The following is a 22,942-nucleotide window of genomic DNA, read 5'->3' on the forward strand; positions in this document are numbered from 1 at the left end:
TGGCAGGAAAATTTTAACTTAGTCTACCAGAGAGGCATCCTGATACATTGCATCAGAAATAATGATCCACCACAAGAAGCAGAGAAACTTGGCTGCAACTCAACAGTTTACTTAATGCATGTTAAAATTCCTAAATTTACTCTTAGCTCTACAAGCTTTGAATTTCTTATGCTAAGGACAAGACAGCTAATGGAAAAATTCTATTAAAGCCCACAAATTTTTCAAGAAAAACAGTTCACCTCTTTGCTGCCTAAACTTGAAATACTGTAGTATCATACAAAACTGAATCTAGGCAATGTGCCACAATCCTGCTCCAAGCAGAAGAGAACTAGTGAACTCTTCCTAGGATTTCAATACCTCTGAGGAAAGAGCAAACAGGTGAGACACAAAGAAAAAGGCTAGAGACATTGTCCTTGGGCCTTGTGTCACTCTTTAGCCAAGCCCACCTCTGTGCCCACTGTTACAAGCACCACACCATCCTGCCAAGCACAGGCAGTCAGAGAGGGAAAGGTGTGGGAACCCTTCAGAAAGGCAGAAATCTCTAGGATTCAGCTTTATCATCAGTATTATCCACCATCACTAAATAAATACGGATACAACGGCATAAAGACCGCAAGTTTTTACCCTTTGAACTTAATTATCTTTCTTTTCCTTCAGAATTCTTTCCCTAAAGTCCCAATATTGCAACCTTTCCATAAACAAGTGGAATCCAAGTTCTTACTCAATTTATTGTAAAAAATTAGTTAAATGAAAAAGAAACCTCTTATTTTTTAGTGATGACTTGTCTGCTTGTAGTCTCACTTCTACACTGAATATTTGGGAGCCAAAGCTTCATTTTGAGAACAAGTAAATTAAAAATCCCATAAGGAATGGGTTCACTTGTGACAGAGCTGCAAGTGATGTGCATCATTCAGTTTCAAGCAAATGACAATCTGTGCATTAATGCCTAATTCTGACAGGAAAACTACCTATACTCAAGAGTTCCAGTTAGATTAAACTTAAAAGGTAATAGTTTTACAATAGAGCACCCTAGAAGTAAATGAGATCTTTGCTATTTTCTCAAGTTTATTTGAAGCCAAAGAAGATCTCAAATATCTCTAGGTCCTCTCCCAAGAAATCCAGATGTTAATTACTAATTCTATGTAACTTCCATAAGTGAGGTACCAAAACCTTTCATAAGTCAATCTCATGTTTAAAATACCTTCTTTCCAACACCTCATTTTTATTTCCAGTGCTAGCCTACACTTAGCTAACACTGTATTCTTAACCTATGTATTTCTTTAAATATCCCTAGAAACCTGAAATACAAAATTAACTTTGTGTGACTACACCAAATATAAGTAACCAGCAAGTTAGGGCAGAAAAACACTCTCTAGAATGGAGTGTGACACCGAGTTATTTTTTTAGGCAGGTAGAATATGAGCTCATCACAAAAGAATCTTTCAACTGAAAAAATTGCTGCAGTCCAGTCAATCCCATTTCAGCACCAAGTGAAACCCCAACACCACATTCTCAGAATCACACAATTCAAAAATGACAAATCAGTAATGTAAGATTTGCATGACCTTCTGCAAGAAGCACAAAACCATCCAAGCACAACAAACAAAGATTGCAAAATAAAACCACAGCAAGCCATCAAAGTGAAGTAACTGAACTTGTACTACAAAACAAGATAAAAAAAGCAATGGGGACAGGACAAAAATTGCATTAGAAAGACAAATCATCACTCAAGTTCAATGTTCACCATCTTTTAAAACTGGTGAGACTTGTTCAATATTGTAGATTGTTTCCATCTCCTCTCCAGGAGGGTACTTGTGTTTTGCACTTCTGTTGCCAGTTTGTTTTTTAATTTAAATAGACACAACTAGATAATATTTACTTGCAATTACTGGAGGCAACTTTTAGAACAACTGTGATTGTTTGAGGAGAGAGAATCTATTACATGTTATGCACCTGACAGTTTTCTTAGCACTTGTGGTTTTTATTAATTGCATAAGACCCTCCCCAAACAATTTTTTTTCCTCCCCAAGAAGTTCTGGTTTCAAGCTTTCAGTTTGCTTCCTGAGAGGTAGAAACTATTTCTACAAAATAATACTTCTGGATTTTATTACTTGGAAAGCTGTCTTTAGGCATAGTTACAGGTCTTTTTTTGTCTTTTCATAGATTTGTGAAATAATAGCAGGGGAAATCCCCTGAACATGAACTTGGTGACTGGGCAGTTTTGGGTCTCAATTTTTTTTTTTTCATTTTGAAAAAAAGCATTGCAATCAACTTACCCTCTTTGCCTTTAAATCTTTCCTGATCATATCTGTTGTAGGCAGCTGGAATAGGTTGCTTATTTCGTAAAGTGGGATCCTAAAACAGGTTAAACAACATTTGTAAAACACACTAAAAGGTATTTGATGGTTCTTGAATTTCATGAAGAGTTACTTAGAACTACTCAAGAGTATAAAACGAGTTCCTTTTCGTAGGAGTTGCACTGCATTTGAAAACTTCTGATGTTTCCATTCAATATCCACTTACAGTCTTACAGAAACAGTTTAGTACTGAATGCAAAGAGTAACCTGAGGCAAAACTGAAATAACAAACAGTAACAAACTACATTATTAAAATCTCTACTGAGTTTTTGTTATACTTAAAGAATTAGTGAGGAAAAAAATCATTAACTGACAATTCATTATTAAGGCTTCAGCCACACCAAATTTCTCTTCTCAGCCTGATTAAGATAAAACTTTGCTAAACAAAATAAATAAAAACAAATTTTGAGGGGAAAAAAGGCATTCTGGGAAAAAAGTTTTTAAAAAGCACCAATCTAGAGGCACACTCAATATCAATTCAATCCTTTTTGTGGATGGCTTAGTTATGTATTCTCATTTATTCTGAGTGGGACATTTGAATAATGCCATGCACAATTTAAGAAATTCATCACAAAGCAAATATTTACATGTTGGAATTCATCTCGCTATTTAAATTTAGTTCTTTGTTAAATGCAGTAGCAGCAAAAACAAAACAGAGTCCAATTAAAGAGCTTTTAGAGCAGACTACCACCATGTTCAGAGATACATTAGGTTTAACAGAACACAATAGTAAACACCACACTTCTAAACAAATCCTGTCTAATACCTGGAGAGAAGTAAACAATACAGCTCTAAGTCTGTCCTGATTTATCACAGGCAAAGGAAAGCTGGTTCGAGCTGTTCCCACTCATGAGTCATGCTCCAGATTCTTAAACATTTGCTACCCTATCTGTCAGAAAAGCAGCAAAACATTTCGTTTGAAATGGCAGCCCTCTCATGGAATACACTTTTTGCAAATAGATGCAGCATGTGGCTAATGCTTGATAGATGCAGAAGCTGGCACTAGCAGATTCATCTCTCAGTAACAAGAGCATATTGAACTAATTAAACTAATATATTCAACTCTTTAAATACCAATAAATGCAACTTAAGTCAAAGAATAGCTGTGAAGTTATGCTTGAAAAATATGCATTTTTTGGAAGTAAACCAAAACAAACTGTGTATGTAATAGTGAGAAGAGACTGCACTCTCATGTCCCAGCCCTCATGTCCAGCCACACACTGCCCTTACCGTTGGTGCTGTGTTTGGTGCAGGTCTTTGCTCAGGTGCTCTGCCTTCTTCTCTGGCTTTAACTGATTGAAGAATTGCAAAAATATTCTTGGCAAAGTTCTGAAAAAGATATCAGGTACCTGTGAACCTTACTGACCATCTGCATTTCACTTAACTGTCCACATGAAGACGCCACTTGGTTAACTTACATTTCACCAAAAACCCAAACCGGTGTACCAATTTTCTAAATAGTTGATTTCTGACCCCTTTCTGTGACAGGATCCAAACATTAACCGGGTTTTAAGGCATCATTGCTACCCCCCCTACTCTTTAAGGCCCACACCTGCTAAATCTAACTGGCTTCATTACATCTCAAGGTAAACCAAACTCCTCTCAAGCACTTGTAACCTGCAAGGCACAGAGTTAATTGTACACAATGTCTCCTACTAATGTCAATTTTCAGAAACGGTTCACCAGTAAAAGAAACCTTTTTATCGATTAGGGAAAATGGCTTTTTTTTTTTTACTGGTTCAGAATAATATAAAGTACTCACAGAATGCTAACACTGTTCCAGAGTATTGTATATTGACACTAAAGTGGCATTAACACTACTGGCATCATGAAACAAACACATGAATTACAAAACAAAGACTTCTGGGGTGAATTTTGTAGAAATCAGAGTTGTACTGCAAAGCCTCCCTAAGCCTGCTCACTTGACCTCAGTGAACATCCTGTCATTCCACTGCAAGCCACCAAGGGCAGGAACCGGGAAACCACCAGAAACCTCTAACGAAGGCAAAGCCATCCCCTGAGCCAACCCAGTTCTTCTGACAAACTCTGAAAGAACTCACATAAAACTGTATTTAAAGTTCTTTTCAGTCAGAAAAATCCCAGGGGGAAAGACTTTCAAGAGCTGCAAGCCATGCACGTATCAATTATAAAAGGATACTCAAAGTCCAAACTCCAAGCTTGCACTGCAAATTCAGATTTCTCCCTAACTGTGGCCTGGGCATCATATCAACCAAAATTCTTGTCATTGCTGCGCTTTATCACACACTGTCTCTAGGAAACAAGGCTACTCCATCTTCTGAAACTCACAAGGAGGAGCTAATAAACAAGAGGAGCAATGTTTTAAGAGTGACTGTCCCTGCAGAATCCAAATCTCCCAGTCATAAGGAAGTTGCAACCAACATTCACATCCACATTTTACTCATAAAACCTACAGTTAATATAGTCTTAAAGGGAGTTGTAATTTCAAATTATTAACTTTTCCAAGGCCTCCAAACACATGGGACTTGAAAAGCCTTAAATTGCACATCCTGGACCAAACTCAGGTAAAAACCCCACAAGGCTGTTTCTCCCTTCTGCTGAAAACAAGCCACTAATAAGCATGGAATCAGAAGTGTTCTTGCTGATATCTTCTTTCCACAGCATGAAAATGTAAGTCCCCCAGGGCCACAACTAATGACTGTTTCGAAGGGGAGAAAGCCAGCAGTGTTTTAACAAGCACTCAAACCAACATCATCTTCTTGCTGGTCACTGGCTTGGTCAGGGATATGGGATTATATTACTGTGACAGGAAAATGATTGAGCAGCAAGAGCACTGCATGTACCTGCTGATTTGTAAAGCCCTGCAGAGTTGAAGACTGCTAAGCTTTCATTGTTCATCCCTTCAGAGATCAGAATATGAATATCCATTAGCTTCTGCCCTAGATTTAGTTAAACTTAGTTAAACCAAGTGCAACACTTTTACTACCAAAAACTTATGATTTGAGGGACAGAGCAGAAGAGGATAAAAAACCCAAACATCAAAATATTTGTTTCTCTGCACAGATGCTCTATCCCTTGCCAATACAGTGACTAACACACATCAACTCAAGTTACTATCACTGGTGGCAATTTAACGCCAGAATGTTTGTGGAGAAATCCCAGGGCCAGCCAGATCAGACTGCTCTCATAAGAAAGGCTTAATGAAGTCACATCACTAACTAAATGTCTTTTGTAATAAAAATACTTCCATCACAATATATCACAGTTTATTCTAAAAAATTGCAGTCTTTAATTTCTGTAGCCCACCATAACCCTAACTCTCATTAACAAAGACTTCTAGTCATTACAGCAGCTTCATCAGGCTAGCAAAAATAAATAAATATTTTTTTAATAGTGATCATAAAGGATAAACATTGGTTTCAGCTTCATTAAAAACAATTCTTGAGGGAAAAAAAATTGAAGAAAAGCATACTTCATCTCAATCATCTGACAAAAATAAAACCTTAAATCTAACATGTAAATCTATAAGTATACACCCTGTTGCACAATATGGCTTACGGTGCTTCAAAAGTTTCCTACAGCTAAGTTGTAACCAGTTTTTAATCAGATTTACATTCTAGTGCTTCACTGCAGAAAAACAGGCGCCTAAGGAAAAAACCCATATAATTTCAAAAAAACTCTTGAACTGACAAAAAGGATTTCCTGGACATGCATCCCAGGAAAATCAAGATCTGCAGAATGCTGTAAACATTGTCCAGACTTAGAGCAGGGCTGGAGAAGGAAGAATTGAGCCCCAACTACATTTCTTTACACATTTGCTTGATATGCTGAGACATACTGCTAAATCCTTCCCAGCCACTGGCAGACTGAAAGGCACGATGCTGTGCTGAAAGGCAATATTCCTATCACACATCCTCAGTAACTCCTATATATGGCATGACAAGAAAAATGAAAACAGCACTGAGATGGCCTCATAAAAGTATAGCAGAAATTAAAACACTTCATAAGGAACATGAGGTGATAAACTGTATATTTAAAAGAAATATTTTGCACATCTAAAATTAAAGCACATATTTAAATCTTAAATTCAAATCAAAAAGTAAAAAATCATTTAAGGCATCACTCTCCTATGCCTTCAGAATATCTATCTCCAATTTGCAAACTGTTCACCAAGTTTGAAGTTGATTTTCTCTCCTCCCTGCTCTTATAATTCCCAACTGCAGGGACTCCCGGTACCCCTCAAACTGCTCTCTGCACACCTTGGAGCTGGACAAGCCATGCTGGGGCACACAACAGGCACACTGCCACACAGGAGAGTGCTGATTAACAACCTGAACAAACAGGTGTTTGGAATCCTGCTTCCAGGACAATGGCAGTGTAAGAAATTCACATTACACTACTGGAATTTATATTGCTAAACAACTAACAGCACATGATAACCCTGTCAAGCTTCAGATTAGGGAACCTATAAAAAAGGTTGATAAAAATTGAACTTGTTACTAACTGTTCAGGGAAAAAATAAAAATCAGATGCTCCTTACACAAAAAGTTAATCTGGGCATTTCTTTGTGTTCCACTCATTAAGTTAACTGTGAATTACTAATGCTGAAAACATAGCTGTGAGTGGTATTTGCTCTCTGTATAGCTGTGGACTAAGCTCCCAGTATATGTGTGGACTATGTGTACAGTAAAATGTGCAACTTTCACTTGTTCTATGTTATCTTCACTAAATTTTTATAGCAAGAATATTATATGAAAGACAACTGAAACATGTAATTTGAAATGTTAATTCAGAAGTGTGAAACAGCAGCAACACTGTAACAGCCTGAAAATACAGGCTCAAAAATAAAAGCTCAAAAATTCTAATCCCCTCAATACATAATTCTAGTTTATTTCTTCTATGAATGCAGCATATGGAAATACATAATTTTTTAACAGCTATGTTAGAGCAGTATTTAAGGAATTACTTTATAGCTGACCTAAGTATTCCTTCAGGAAACATAATGCTTTATTCTACAGCTTTTTTGGTCAAATTCAAGGCACGTAAAGACAAAACAAGATATATTATTACTCAGTGTAAATACAATCTTTAAAATCTGCCCAATCTTTCCTTTAAGTGCCACATACAAAATGCTTGCAGTAGTGCCTGGCAGCAATAAAAGAACGTGCCCAGTTTTACTAAGGAAGCCGTCCTGCACAAAGTGGAGTTTGGGCACTCAGGCTGCACTGTGACATGGGTGCACAGCCCCTCCAAAGCCAACCTCCTGCTCCAGCTGGAGCACTGATGAGGACACCAGTTGCTCTTCGCCTGGCACACCTCTACTTTTGCACTTTGCTGTTCGAGTCTCACTGCTGTGAACTCCAGGAACGTGAGACAATTCTGCCACCTAGAGCCCACACATAAAGATGCTTTTACAACTCTTAAAATATCCAACATTTTACTCTCAGACCTCTTAGTTGTCTAAAGTGATGGAAATACTATTAGTCTGGCTTCAAAATTGTTTTTCCAGCTAAATTAAATTACTGAAACTTTAATAACAACTGCAATATTAACCTCCTCACAGGTGACTTCACTAGTAAGAATGATCAAGAGTCGGAACAAAAGTATGATTTCTCACATTTACTTCAAATACAGCAGTTACTTGTGAAAAGGACAAAACCTACAAAGAAAATACATTAATTTTAAAAATAAAATATGCAAGTACTAACTGCAGTAGTAATATTTTGCAGGTGAAATTCATGACCACCACAAAGGTAAGCTACACAAGTGGGGAAAAAAACCCAGTTCTGCTCTTTAATACTTGTGTGCAAGAACACAGAAGACCATAAAATAACAAGAATCTGGAATAATTCAGATGCTGTATTAGATAAATTTGCAGTTGTAGGTTACATCCAAGGTAAATGCCACAGAGCAGGAAAATGCCAACCCCTCCAGGTAGATAAGCTATAAACTCCAATCATCCTGCTCAGCTCTGCTCTTCTCTCACCATGCACAGAAAAATACCCAGAAGCTGGGGGGTGACACAATGGGGAAATACCAATCAAAGTTATCAAATTTAATACATAAAACTCACAGTCAAGAGCTATCAGAGTCTATTCCCTTCTCTATTAACATCTTGCATCATGAACAACATGGCAACAGGTAATCTTCCCAAAGAAAAGTACAGATAACTAGTACATTACAGCAGGGCTGCACTAACTAAAGATATAAAAGCTGAAAATCTATGAAGGCTTAAAAAGCAATCAAATTATCAAATTACTTGTTATACAAGATTTCTATGCTCTCAACACAACTTCAGAAAATGAGCTGGATGGCCCAGTCTAAGTCTTTCACATAAGAACAGAAGATATATAAATAGAAGGATCAAGGCAGGAAAATAGTTTACTCAGGCTTAGTTCATACCTTATTAGAAAAAAAGAACAATTTTATATTAAAATTGTAATTTAGAATATTTTCTTGAATATTTTGTATCTATTAAGCAGAGAAAATGTAACTACCCAGACTGCAAGAGAATCAAATTCACCAGTCTGCAGCACTGAAGCAACAGCAAGAAAAAAAACAGACCATTGCTTCAATATGTCAACCTCGACCTTGTAAGTAATATACAGTTAAAGGAACAAGGTTACACTTACAGAAAGATACAATTTCATGATGTAAAGGTTATGAAACTAGAGACTCAGCTCCACCTAACTCTGATTCCATACCAAGTCTTAATAGTTTTTCCATTATAAACAGTTACCTGCAGAAAGAGCCCACATCCCCATCATTCTTAGATTTGACACACACCTAACTCCATTAGAAATGTGTGCACCTCAAATGCCAATTTCTGCTGTCCAACTTACATGGTTCTAGTTCAGAGCTTTTCCCTGGACTGCCTCCAGGCAGGCAGTAATGATCAGATGCCATACAGGTCACTCATTGCCATATATGCCTGGCAAAGTCTTCAACAGATTTACACAAGGCTTAGGGAGGAGAAAATATTTACAGATGTGCTAAAAGCTGAGAAATGCACCAAAGCAGGAGCTGGACCAGCTGCTGACAGATGCGTAAACCCATCTGCCGGGACAATGCACCTACAATCAGGAGTGTGCAGTCACTATTCAGCATTTTAGCTGGAGAGATTTAGAAAGGTTATGTGCTATAACCTTTAAGACTTCCCATATCTTTGACAGGCTGGATTATGTTATTTCCTTGTACAGAGGGTTAGAGTTCACTTGAGAAAATATAATTCTAATATACTTGCAAGTGTGAGAAAAGATAACTGAAGAGTGCTGGCCAAAATGTAAAGTTTTAGCAATAACTGCAGCATTTTCCCCTGAACTGGGTGTGGCTGAATTGAGTCCCAGCTGCCCAGGTGGTGCTGCAGTGGGCCCTGGCAGGCAGAGAAGGGCTGATGCCAGCCCAGCGTTCTGGCTGCTGCTGAGCAGTGCTGGCCCCAGCCCCAAGGCTGCCCCCTCACCACCCTGTGGGGCTGGGCAGGATCTGAGAGGACAGCCAGGACAGCTGACTCCAGGGATATTCCCCATCACAGACATCTGCTCAGCAGTAAAAGCTAAGAGAAAGAAGGAGGGGGGATTTCTCATTACAATATTGGTCTTCAGAAGCAACTGCTCAAGGTACCCAAGCCCTGCTCCCCAAGAACTGCCTGGAGATTTCCTGCTGCTGATGGGAAACAGAGAATACATCTTTTGTCCTCCTTTGCTTCCCCACGCATCCTTTGTTTTTAATCAACTGCCTTTATTTTGACCCACACATTTTTTTTGTATTTTATTTTCTCCCAGCCATCCTGCTGAGGAGGGAAGCAGCTTGGAGGACACCTGTAATCCATCCAACCAAGGTCAACCCACCACACTCCACAAAAAGTCTTTCATACTTTTCTTTCTTTTTTTAAAGACCATCTGAAATGCTCAGAGCTGCTCATATCAGAACACTGGTTCATTTCCAAAAGTTACAAATCCACAAGGCCAGTATTAGTGAATTTCCAAGAATCCAGTTTAAGATCCCACCCAGTTACCTTGCTGCTTATCTAAGAAATGGTTCTGAGCAATCTGGGAGATAAAAAAATAAATAATGAAATATAAATCAAGTACACCAGCAGTCACAGACAAAACCACACTCTCCAAATACACCTGTGAATGCTACTTAAATTTGTTCCCATGGGAAAAATTGAAGTGCCAAATACATTTACAGTAGAGATGAAAGGAGGAGTTTTTCCTTCAGAAAAGGTTATTGTTGCCTGCTACAGAACACCATAAGAACAAAAGGATTTTTAGGAAAGAAAGCTAGAGGAAGGATGCAAAACGAAAGAATCAATTTCAGTATAAACAGGTTTTTTTTTCCTAAGTATTCAATGATTTGTTTTACAAAACAACCTCCCCTTTACCTAAAAACATGAATACAGCTGAAACCTGTGCAGAGCACTGATGCAAAACTTAACATTTCAAACACTTATGATAGTAAACAGTCTATGTATGGATTCAAAACTCTTCCTGAAATTAAATTCCTTTAAACAATATATACTGTCAAAGAGTTCTAAAATTAAGTCACTATGAGAAGGAAAAAAACTTTATACTATAAAACAGATGCAATTTGGCTCTGAAAAGTGATCACATAAAAATGTCACATTATTCATAAAAATTTAGAAGACTGCAGTATAGACTTGGGGAAAGCCAACAAAACTTAAAACAGAGAGAGCAGGATGATTCATCTACTAGGAATTAAATCAACACTGACTTTCCAAAAGAGGTAGATCTGCATAATAATGACACAGAAAACTAGGGAATAAGAACTCAACAAGAAGTTTTAAGCAAAACATAACAATAAGCAAGCAGATAAATGCAAATGTAGAAATCTTAAAATTAAAAGATGACAGGTGAACTGAAGTGTCTGATTTTACACACAATAGGAACCTCACAGAAATCAGTAAAAAAACATCCAGGGATCAATGCAACATCTGATCAAAAGAGGGTAGCAGAGAGGTCACACAGACAAGGGACCTGTGTGACGCATCACAGAAATCTTAAGGGTCAAATAAACTGAAACTGGGAATGACACAGCTGCTGAAGCACCTTCTACAACAGGAGCATCAATGCACTCAAATTACAGAGTCTTATAAACCAAAAAACAGAACTCATAGCCAGGAAAGTATCTGTAATTTCACTGTAGTTTCAGCAAAGGGAGATTTGTGACAATGACAATGCTGGCAATAAAAGCAGCAGGTAAAAGGACAGAATGCAAGTATCATGAGAATTTTTTAAATGTTAAAAAGGAACACTACATCACCAGAGACTTAAAAGCATCCTGGAACAGTTCTATAAAGCAAACTTCAGAATTGGGAAGTGTGTCCAAAAGGAGAAACAGTAAATGCTTCAGAAATACAGTTAATATTTTTGACATCTATGAAGAATTTGGAGGAGCATATTGCTGGAGGAATCAATATTTTCCTCAAACATATCAAAAGCAAAGGAAACCTGTCAGCAAGCTGAAAAGGTCAAGAATTTTTTTTCTACTGTGGCCTTTTACTTTTCTGTACTTTTTGCATCTTAAGCTGTTTGTGCATCTTAGTTCATTTACAGAGAACACTGAGAAAAGCTACACACACAGGAGTGTTTCTCTGTGGAAAAGAGCCTCAGAAGCAGCCTTGGACTGAAGCAATTTTTGCAAAGAAACAACAAAATTTACATTTAGGAGTGCTCACTCTTTGTTATCACTCACCCAGGAGTTCCAAAGGAATTCAAAAGGCATGAACTGTTACAGTCAATTTTGGTTTTAAATACTCTAGGAGGATTCCACAGGCTGCAGATAAACCCATACCAAGCAGATAGTGAAAATTTACAATAAAAAGAATTATCATCAGGCACATCAGCAATTCAAGTATCATATAGAAGAGTCAAAACAGCACTGGCAGAGCAGTATCAGGCTTCCCTGATCAAAATTCTTAAAAGGAACAGGGAAGGAGGGAAGAAACTATTTGCCTGAGACAACATATCTGAGTTTCTTTACAACTTTCAAGAAAGTCTTTACAAAAGTTCTTGAAATAGAGGGAAAAAAAGGAAAAAAAACCCAAAAACCAAACAACCCACCCAACCAAACTATAAATGAAAAAGCTGAGCTGTTGTGGGATAAATCACAGCCCTCAGCAACACGTGATGTTTCTCTATCTACTTACTTTCACTGCTACTTGTTGGAAAATATAAACATTAACACTCGGTGATTGCTGTCCAAGCTACCAAGAATGTTCCTGCAAGCCTGCACAAACCGAAATAGAAGATTTGCTGTTATGCCCATACAACTCATCAGGCTGCTCACAGTAACTGCATCCAAGAGCAAACTTCACCTCTTGTTTCTTGCCTTTCTCCCTGGGTCATGTTTTGCTTTAAGTCACAACCTCATCTCACTGTTACTACAGGGATACTACAACAAAAACATTCATCTCTTCCCTACTATCTTTGTAATTTCACTCAGAAGAAAAGTGGAGATAGGAATGCCATGAATGATTCACAAAAGGAAGAACAGCTACAGAGATTCCTTTGGTACAAATCTTCCCAATGACTAAAACATCAAAGCTTTTACCAATTTATCAGCTCTCAGCAGCGAGGCTGCTACAAATCTGTGAGATCCAGAGAAGCAACACTCACTCTGTAGGTGGCACACAGGAATGTGCCACATACCCAGTAATTACCCCATCATTCATGAATTAAATTATTCTACCCTGGGACAATACTGGGAAGTTGAGAGTTATGTAAAATACTGTTAAAAACAAGACAAATGAAGACAGTTCATTTATTTCTCAACATTATTTTCCTGTGACAATACTTAAAAGAAGTAGCGAAGGCAAAGGATGCAGTTTGACAATAACCTCAGGAAAAGAGACCCTTGAAATCTTTTAGAAATTGACTTACTGCTCCCTTGAGAAATTTAGTGCCAAGCAGCTCTGCAATAAAGAAAGCTTCACTGACCAAAAAGAGCAAGCTGTCAGCTGTGCTTGCAACCATGTTCAGAATAGCACCTAACCAAGTGCAGCCCAAAGGAGCATCAAGGGACAAAAACCTCTTCATGGCAACACTCTCTGGTTTTGTTCATTCCAGCATTTTTCCTCCTCACTTTTTTGGTGTTTTCTACAATGTAGAAGCCTTTGGGCTTCCAATGAACCTGCATTTTCTTTCTGTCAATTACTCTCCACTTTGGTCTGTTTCCAACCCATTCCTGGAGCCCTCCCCACTGCAGGGCCAAGCCAGCTTTGGTTAACAGGAATTAGGTGATTACTTAGTATCTTTTAAATGGCTGAAGCAAGTAGCTGGAGATACAATTTAGATTTACTGTAACATGATAAGGACAAACACTTTTGTCACTGTGCCAACAGCCCTGCAAGCCCACCTTGACACGGAACACTGAGCATAATCCCACTGTCATCCCTGATTAACAAAGTAGATATAGAAAATGAAAATGCAGTTTGTCATAGGGATCATAAAACCCACCTTCATATCCAGAGCATTACCTTGCCTGTGCTTTGTAAGATTGTGGTTCTTGTCCTCCATACTCTCTCCCTGCTGACAATATCTCTAGTTACATCCACTTCAGCATCAACAAAACTTCTCTGTTTGAGAGCAGTTATGTCATCATCCAGATCAGTTTTGATAGTGGATCTTTTCTTCGCCATGATTTTGGCTTTGATAGCAGCAATTTTTTCCACTGACATAGCTTCAGACAAGGACCTAAATGAGCAAAAGTAACAGCAGAGACTGAATTTTTGCACAAACAAATCTTCCAAAAGAATATCTGAATAAGTAACTTCATTCTGCCAAAGTTTAAGGCTGTGCTATAAACCACAAAACAGCCATCTAATATACACACTGAAATATTATATAGGCTTGGCATTTCTGTTTTGGGCATGTGAATCCAATTTTTGACAAAAAACTCACAGAACTAACACAAAGACCATCCAAAAACCCTAACTATACCAAACAAAAATAAAGAACCCAAATGTAAAGCATCAGGACTAACACCTTCATTTATAACAACATGCAAATTTCAGTTTCCTGTTATTTTTAGTGGATTAGAATTTTGTCAACCAACACCTGGCCGCTCTGAGGCTTTCAAAGCATTACTCTAAACCTTGGCTGAGGTGCTTGGTCCCTTGGAAGATGTGATACCATCTCAGACCATGCAGGTCAGCAAACAGATGGTGGGAACCTTGTCCACATTAATCTGGGTTTGAGAGAACTCACTCGAGTCCAAGAGAGCAACATCTCTGTGTGTTTGTTTTTAACTGTAAACAGCATTGGGCTATCAGTGAGCCCTACTGTTTTGCAGGTGAGCTGAAGAAAAAAAGCTCAAGACTGAATTGCACAACACTAACTGTCCATACCAAATTTACTATTACATAGGGTTGTTTTTCCTTTGAGAACACATGACAAAATGAATGCAAGTACTGGCTGTGAAGCATTCTCCTTTGTAACTATGTCACGGGGAAAGGAACTTGTTTGTGCTGCTGCTTGGCGCACAGCAGGGTCAAGCACGGAGTTGAAACTCACCACCTGTAAATATTTGTACTTTTTTTAAAGGGGTAGTTGTTTAGAGAATATAAACTAATTCAAACAACTCACTGCAGCATTGCAAAGTTGCAATATAATGTGGATGCTACCTTGAGTGCTAGTTAATACAAAATCACACATAGTTGAATTTTCTTATGCTTTCTACCTATGCGACAAACAGATTTTTTTTCTATCATTTCCTTCTAAATATACCTATATGAGATAGGAAGAAATCACTCAAAGTACATATTTTTCATGTGCTTAGCTATAATTATGGATTTTATAAATGCCTCAAATCTGCGCTGTCATGAGTGTTTCAAGGTCTAACTCCTCGAACATTACTGAGAGTATCAAAGAGGAAAATTGCCATTGAGAGCTGCTGGACAGAAGCAAAAGTGGCTGCTTTTAGCAGAAATTGCTCTCCATCCTGTAATTAAGCATTAGGCATAAGGAGCATAATCCCACCTGATCTGCTCTGTTTGCACGATGCCCTCTTTGTGTCCTTCCAGCCGAGCTGCCAAGCGCTCCTTGTCCAGGCGCACACACTCTTCATCCTGCAAGGAAGAGTCTTGTTTAAGTTCTGTGCACTCTCTTTTCACATAGAAACACAGCTAGAATTAAAGCTATTCACAAGTATTTTCTTCACATTCGCAAGGACAATCTTTATTTTCAATGATTTTTGATCTGAACATTAAGTCCAGAGCTATTGGAATCACAATTGTTCAAATCTACACTTGTAATCCCTTCCAGTTCCCATTCCCATGGAATTCTAGTCCTTTTCATTTCCCATTCCCATGGAGTTCTAATCCCTCCCAGTTCCCACTTCCATGTTACCTGTACACCAAAGGACGGGTAACCCAATGGAATTCCTACAAAAACAGATGAACGCCCTCATTTACCTCCACCAACAATTTATACTGATGATAGTCACTGTCATTACCTCTATTCTTGGTTTCTTTGCTTCTGCTAATATTTCATCTGCTGCTCTTTTAACTAGAAGAAAAAGAGGACATTAAAAATGCAAGATTGTAGTAGATTTTGATAAAATAACCTCAAAGTTATTTTATAGTTAAACTGTACCTTGAGTGGATCGTTGAAGGCCAATTTCAAGTGGAGCACTTCTGTCTATGCTTGATGAAGTTGCTGCATTCAAACAGAACATTCAGTTTAAAAAGAAAATATTTGCAACAATATTTGGGTATAAAAGAAGGACAACAGACAAAGTGCAACAATGGAAGCTCTACATATTAGGTAGCAAAGGTGGTAAAAGACTGGGAGTAGTGGAACTAATCAGAACCTGACAAGGTAAAGTTAAATTATGTTGCTCAGGGTCATCTGGCCCTTCTTTGAAAAGTGCATCAGACCAGGTGACCTCTTCTGGTCCATTCCTACATAAATTAATCAGTGATTAATTTGATCTCTATATGCCACTCATAAAAAAACAGTCACAATGAGAATTAGACTCAAAAATCAAGATCTACTGGCTCGTCTAGTTTTGGTGTTTTTTTTTTTTAAAGGCAACCTGGTAATCCCTTCAAAATATAAAGTGAATTTACTCAGCATTACAGAAATAATATCATACTCCAGGATATTTAAAATTTAAAGACCACCTACAAAGCAGAGGATCTTACAAAGGTGATATTTCTGTTTTTCTCAGAGAAACCTCTTTCTGACTATTGCTAACAAAAAAATTAAGATGATGAAATGCTAGGCAAACCTGCCAGACTGACAAAGCAGTAATTCCATATATTCTATTACACTGAAGATGTCATCCCACACATTTCTTGCATTCAAGATCAATGTACTACTGAAAGCTTCCCATAGTCTAAGAAAGGAAAAAGCATACATGATAAGCATTCTAATACAGAATTATTAACCAAAGTAGGTTAATAGTAATAATAATGTTCACCTCTATACATGCACATAGGAATGCAGCCCCTATCCAAGCAAAACAGTTCATTTAAGAACACAATTAAAAATGCAAGAAATAATAACTTTGTTTGAGAAGTTTAGCACATTCAGTTCAGATGCAAACTGCCTATTTGTCACAAGCCTTCCCCTCCTAGCCCTCCCTTGTGCCAAAAAAATGAAGCAGTAAAGAGTAAGGTGTGTCCAAATCAAAAGAACATATCACTCACATGTTTCCCCATTTAGGTATGCAAGCAAGTCTTTCCTATCAGGTCTTCTTACCACAGGAATGTTTTCAGTCTGAAAAGACAGCAGATGAGACATTAAACTCTTCTTCCCTCACAGAGACTCTGGCTGAAGATTTTTCACTTTTACTGAAAACTACTCATTCACACCAAGACATGACCATGTGTCCTGCCACCCAAGGAAGTTTAACTATCAAGATTAAAGCCCAACCACATCCTAGAGGATGTTCAGCTACACAGAATTAAACATACAGCCTGCTACAAAACTGAAAGAGGGGGCAGCCTTTTTCCCCCTTCCCTTCAAACTTGCTAGTAAGATCAAGAACAAGTGTGTGTTTTATCTCACACACAAACACTTCCCTGCCAGGAATCTCTGTTGATACATAGAAATCACGTATTTCAATTGTGTTGTTCCACACCTGCTGCCTCAGGTAACAATGAAACACAAGGGAAGATGAAGAGTGGCCTCACAGAGAACAGTCAAATGGAAATTAAAAGGACTTTTTAAAAATTCCTTTATTTGTAGGGCTTGATCAATATTTTTTTTTATTGGATTGCTTACTTCCAAGTCCACTCCAAAGCTGTTCTGCTTTTCTCCATTCTGGAGATCCCTGCCATCTAAGGCACCAAAGGATCTTCTAGATTGGGATCACTCCACTCAACAGATGGACAAAAGTATTCCTGATATAGTTTAGTGCTGGAAACAACTATTTCCATAGACTATCATGATAAATGCTGCCATTACTATTAATAATTGCTTAAAAAACTCTTGCTGTAAACATAATTTGGTGGTTTGAAGGGATAATCTGTTAGGAATTGAATTGTCAAGAAAAATACTCCACCCTGACAGGACTTGTCAAGTGATCCTTGTGCAGAGGTGATTGTTTTTAAACACTCACACACTCTGCTGCATCTCATTCGCACTTTCCCCAGCCAAACTGATACACACAAGTGCATTTATCATTCCTGAAAATAACTTCACACATATTCATCATCACAAGACAAAAATCACATTTTGCATGGTTTACTTACTGCAGCACGACGGACATACACAGGATGGGAAAGGTGCACATTATTGAGCAGGAACAAGATAGAATCCAAAGTGTAGTATTCCCTGGGCTGGCCCTCTTTCCCTGTCCTGTAACACAAGAAAAGGTTGTAGCATTTAATTTCTCCATCTCTGTCTCAAGCACATCCTCTTTTAGAAAAGGTCTCTTTTCTTTCCAGATGACAGTTTAAAAAGCAAGCAGTTAACATTATTATCAGTTATTGCCAAACTAGTGAGCTCTCAATTGTGCTAAAGATTTCACGTGAGGGAGATGAGTTCTTGCTGCCTCTTTAATGAATGAATTATTTAAAAAAACCTTCCCAAAATAAGAGTTGGATGTGCTGTGAAATAAATAAGCAAGACTTGGGAAATGTAAGTACACATTCCCTCTCATTCACAGTATTTATTCTGATTATCAAAGGAACTGTCTATCATATGTGAGACAGCCAGACAAACAGAACTGAGCTGCAAATGAAATAAAGCATTACATCATCTTCAGGTACAACAGGCCAGAACGCTCAGCACTGGAGAAAGCACAGTGTGAACCTGGGACATATAAATCCCACAAAGTCTAGGGAGCAAAGGGTTCAAAACAGTGCCCAAAGATTAAAATAGGGAGTGACTACAAACTAACTGCCCAATAAAATCAGCAAAATGTTGAAGGACACAAAACCCCATACTGAAGTCAGACCACATCAGAGCAACACAACAGCATCAAGTTCAATCTGAGCTTTCAAACAGCTTGTTTCAAAGATACAGCTCTTAAGGCTAAAAGGGAACTTGCTCTGTGCAGCTATTCACAAAAAAAAAAAAAAAAAAAAAAAAAAAAAAAAAAAACTAAACAAACCACACCAAACAAGGCCAAATAAATGCTTGGCTCAGCCTGGCTCCAAGTACATTGAACAGAATTCCCCCCTCTCACCCATTATGCTGTTACTACAAGATTTTTTAGGGAAGCAATGCCTGTCCGTATTTCAAAACCCCCATTCCCTAAACACTCCCAGTGCTCTGAGAAACAGCCCTGGCAGCCAGGAAAGCAGCAAGGGCAGCAATTCCACTGCCCAGCCCCACTGTGGGACATGTCCAGCCCCAGCTCCAGGCAGGACAGGGCTCCTCCACACTGCCCAGTCCCCGTCCCTGACCAGCTGGCTCACCTTAAAGCCTGAGCAAGAGAAGCCACCACAAAACCAGCCCAAAGCTATAAAGTTAAGACTGGCAGGGAATTGTCAATAAACAAGAAATTTCAGGAAGAAACCCTTTCATTAAAAGAGTTTTCCCTGTAAGTACAGTGGCTTTACTCATGGCTCATCATCAGCACCAAAACACACAGCACAGAAGTGCCAGCCTCGCTGGGGGAAGGGAGAGGAAATAAATACTCAGTCACAACTTTATGGAGCCTGGAAGAGCCACACAAAAATCTACTAAACCAACAGAAGTGAAAGCCTGTTTTCTCAGTACTGTGGATTTAATGCCACCTACTGCTTTGCTTGTCATTACTTTTCTGAAATTAGCTAAGAGTGCCCAATAACCTGTTCAGAACTTATTATCAGCACTAAAGCTCAAAACCTCACCTTCACAATGATGCCTGAGAAAACCAATGTAAGAATAACATCCAGAGAAAAGGGATTCAGGATACCAGAACTGTAGAATAAAGGGTCTCTCTTACCACTGTCCCTTCCTTCCAAAAACCTGGTGTGCTTGAGGTGGAGGGTGCCTGTACTTTTTGTTGCTGCAGAGGAAAGGGAGCAGACACACAGCATTTTTCTTTCAACTGCTAAGAAGCCAAAACTTGGCTTCACAACTACAGGCAGCCACCAGAACTGGATTCCTCAGCAAGGAACTGTTTGAACAAGCAGCAAAGCAGTAAGGATCTCTGATAAGGTGGTATCTGAACACACTGGAAGCACTAGCAGAAACAAAAGCTTCCTCTACACAGGCTTGGCTCAGAAGCAAAGCCATGATGTCACATGATGCAGCTGTCACTTCATTTTAAACAAACACTGCAGACTGTCTTAGTCCAGAATCACTCATTATTTCTTTGAAGTGTGCCATATGCACTGAGCATGACAGAGAAGTCCAGCTGGTCATCTACTCAAGCTTTACAATATTTAGCAAGAAATGACAAAATACCAAAACAAACAAATCCTGAACCATTATGTACTAATTGAAACAATACAGTGTTACAAAGGCACAGGCATTGCCAAAGCTCAGCAGGGCACAGCTGGTACTTCATCACTTCAGCCACACACACAAGAATTGCCCGTGCTCATTATGGCTCTAAGAGGATGTTTTTTTAGAAGCACAAGATATTGCGCATTAATAGGAAATCATCAGATGGACAAGCAGTTGCACACAAGGAGAAAATCTAAGCCTAAACTGACATTTCAACATCAGTGTGTGCTCCTGCTGAATAATCAGGGAACTAAAAACAGGCAGATCTGAGGGTAGCTTGCCTCATTCAATTTACAAACATCCCAAGTAGAAATAGAAATTAATTCTGTTATTTCCCACATTCAGTTATGGTATCAATTACAATTAGAAAAGAAAAATCTTAGGAGGCAGACCTCAACAAATTTATTAACAATCATTAAGTAAAAATGTAAGGAACAATTTAATCTCTTACAAAATAAACTCCAGCTAAAAATTGAGAAAATGTTTATATAATAAGAGAGTAAGTTTCACCTGGTAATTTTCAACACCAGAAACTGACTTCTTTCTCATCCATTCACCTCCCACCTGTGGGCACCAGGAATTTATTCATTTCTAACAGCTTTATTTCCTTTTTCCTGTTTCAAAGCCTGAAGTTTACAGAGGTACCAAGGACCCATGTCTCATCCACAAAACCAAGCAGAAATCTTTAAAACCGCAAGACAAAGCACACTGAGTATCACACAACAGACAATACCCAGGGCCAGCTGCTCACTGTTTGCAAACTCAGCTGCATATCCAAGCCCTTGACTAGGCAAACAAAGCAATAAATTTCTCTGGTAGATTGATTCCTTCCTTTGGTTTTGAAACACATTCATTAATCACTCTTCAGGGCCCATAGGTCAAAACACACAAACCACTTCACCTCAGACCACCTCGCCTTTTTCGTGTGCCAGCAGAAGCATCCCTATAATTATTATCTGGAAACTAAACTGGAATAAAGTTGCTTTTCCCCCCACTTTTTTTCCCCCCTCCAGGTTACCTTTACCTTGGCTTGATTCCTCAGCCCAGTTCCCTGTTTGGGTGACACTTGTGCCAGAGAGAGAGAAGGCAATGCAGGGCAGCACTGCTGACTCCTGCCAGCTAAGCTGCCCGAGGAGCCACAGCTAAATGTCTCCTGGGACTACTGCTAATTCGAGCAGGGACAAATGCCACTGCTGCTCTTCAGCCTGGCATTACTCTCCTCAGGCTGGAGATGCAATTACAGCTGGGGACACCTAAAACAGAACTCGAGGTTTGCTCTGTGAAAGATTAAGCCACCCACACCTGCTCAGTGCAAGCATAATTTGGGTCCTGTCAAGTGACCTGAATATAAAAGGGTTTGAATCTTGAAAGTTTCTGAGAATGTCCCTCCTGAGTGTAGCAATTACCTAAATTAGCAGCTCTTGAAGTGCGGTGTTCAAGCTACTGAGCACGGCTTGCAGAACTGGTCTCATTTTTACAGTGTCTTCAATTCAAAGCTGAGACATGCAAAATGCCACAGTGCTTGACAAGAAATGCTGTGAACTGAGAGCAGTCTGGTCCTACCAAAAGCTCAGAAGCCACTGGTCTAAACCAAGATTTAAAGAACAAAACCCCTCAAATTCCACCACAGTGTACCCCAGGTGAGCACTCACAGCTCTGGCAGGAGCTGCTGCTGCTCTGTTCACCCACACATCCTTCTTGACCAGGAAGATAAACTTGCCTGGCTCTACATAGCAAAGTTTGCTCTCCAGCTGCTTTTAGGGTTTTGGTAACAATTTCTGGGTCTAATCCAAGCTCTCCTGTTTCTTGTTCCCTGCAGAAGGGCAATGCAACTTGTTTGTCTACTTAACCACTACGTGTTACCACTTGGGAAAAGTAACTTGTAGCAAGGAAATCACCACATCTGTCTACACATTGCCCAGCAAAAACACAGCCAAGACTTTTAACTGCTTGTCCAAATATTTTTCTTCCTCTTAGGTCTACATACCAGTATCCCCCACTCAGCCAGGAAGCATAAATAACTCCAAAACTACTTTTTGAAAGCTCAAAGCAGGTAATGAAAAAGCACATTTCTAGTAATATATTAAGGTACAAAGTAAAATCAGCTATGAAAAGTCCACCTACTACTGAAGATAAGCAAGTAGGCTTAATTCCTTTCTCTCTCTCAATCTACGGCCAGTAATAGTCATATCATAATTATGAGGGGAAAAAATAATATTTCCTGGTCAGACTTCACTGCAAGTTTGGGATTTTGTGAGAAATCTGCAGGCACTTCTGCTATTCAACAAAGGTTTTTTGAATAGCACCTGAGCTTTATTTTTCCCTGTTAAGTTTGAAAAGGATTCATTGAAACTCTTCTAGTTAGGACACCAAGAAGCAGCAGCTGCCAAATTCTGAGGAAAGGCAAACAAAAAAACTCCTTTGCAATGTAAACAATCCACGCTATACTAGGAAAATTCAACAGGTAAAACCCCTCATTTTCTAGAGGCTTTCTAAAACCAGGCATTTCATCTGCTACAATCATTTAAGCCACGTAAACTCTCTCTCTCTACTTGTTTATTACGATAAGAACAACCAGGGAACAGCCTGCACCGGGTCCTGCCCAGGAAGAGGCCTCAGGTGGGGGCAGCGCACCTGCACAGCTCATCAGAGGGAATCGGTCCGGGCCTCGCTGCCCTGCTCCCGCTGCTTTGGCAAAGG

The 22,942-nt window shown here is 38.9% G+C and overlaps 1 protein-coding gene across 1 annotated transcript in view; it reads right to left on the minus strand.

The window, feature by feature from the left end:
- CDC73 (cell division cycle 73) overlaps positions 1 to 22,942 on the minus strand; it is a 102,948-nt gene that overhangs the window by 79,197 nt on the left and 809 nt on the right. The window contains exons 2-9 of the mRNA XM_074546278.1: positions 18,055 to 18,160; positions 17,008 to 17,077; positions 15,950 to 16,012; positions 15,810 to 15,862; positions 15,335 to 15,423; positions 13,834 to 14,050; positions 3,588 to 3,686; positions 2,277 to 2,355 (exon numbers count right to left, since the gene is read on the minus strand). Of these exons, the coding sequence (XP_074402379.1) occupies positions 2,277 to 2,355; positions 3,588 to 3,686; positions 13,834 to 14,050; positions 15,335 to 15,423; positions 15,810 to 15,862; positions 15,950 to 16,012; positions 17,008 to 17,077; positions 18,055 to 18,160 (776 nt within the window). The remainder of the gene's footprint in view (positions 1 to 2,276; positions 2,356 to 3,587; positions 3,687 to 13,833; positions 14,051 to 15,334; positions 15,424 to 15,809; positions 15,863 to 15,949; positions 16,013 to 17,007; positions 17,078 to 18,054; positions 18,161 to 22,942) is intronic.

Source organism: Zonotrichia albicollis, chromosome 8 (genome assembly GCF_047830755.1).
Source record: "Zonotrichia albicollis isolate bZonAlb1 chromosome 8, bZonAlb1.hap1, whole genome shotgun sequence".
Classification (NCBI taxonomy): domain Eukaryota; kingdom Metazoa; phylum Chordata; class Aves; order Passeriformes; family Passerellidae; genus Zonotrichia; species Zonotrichia albicollis.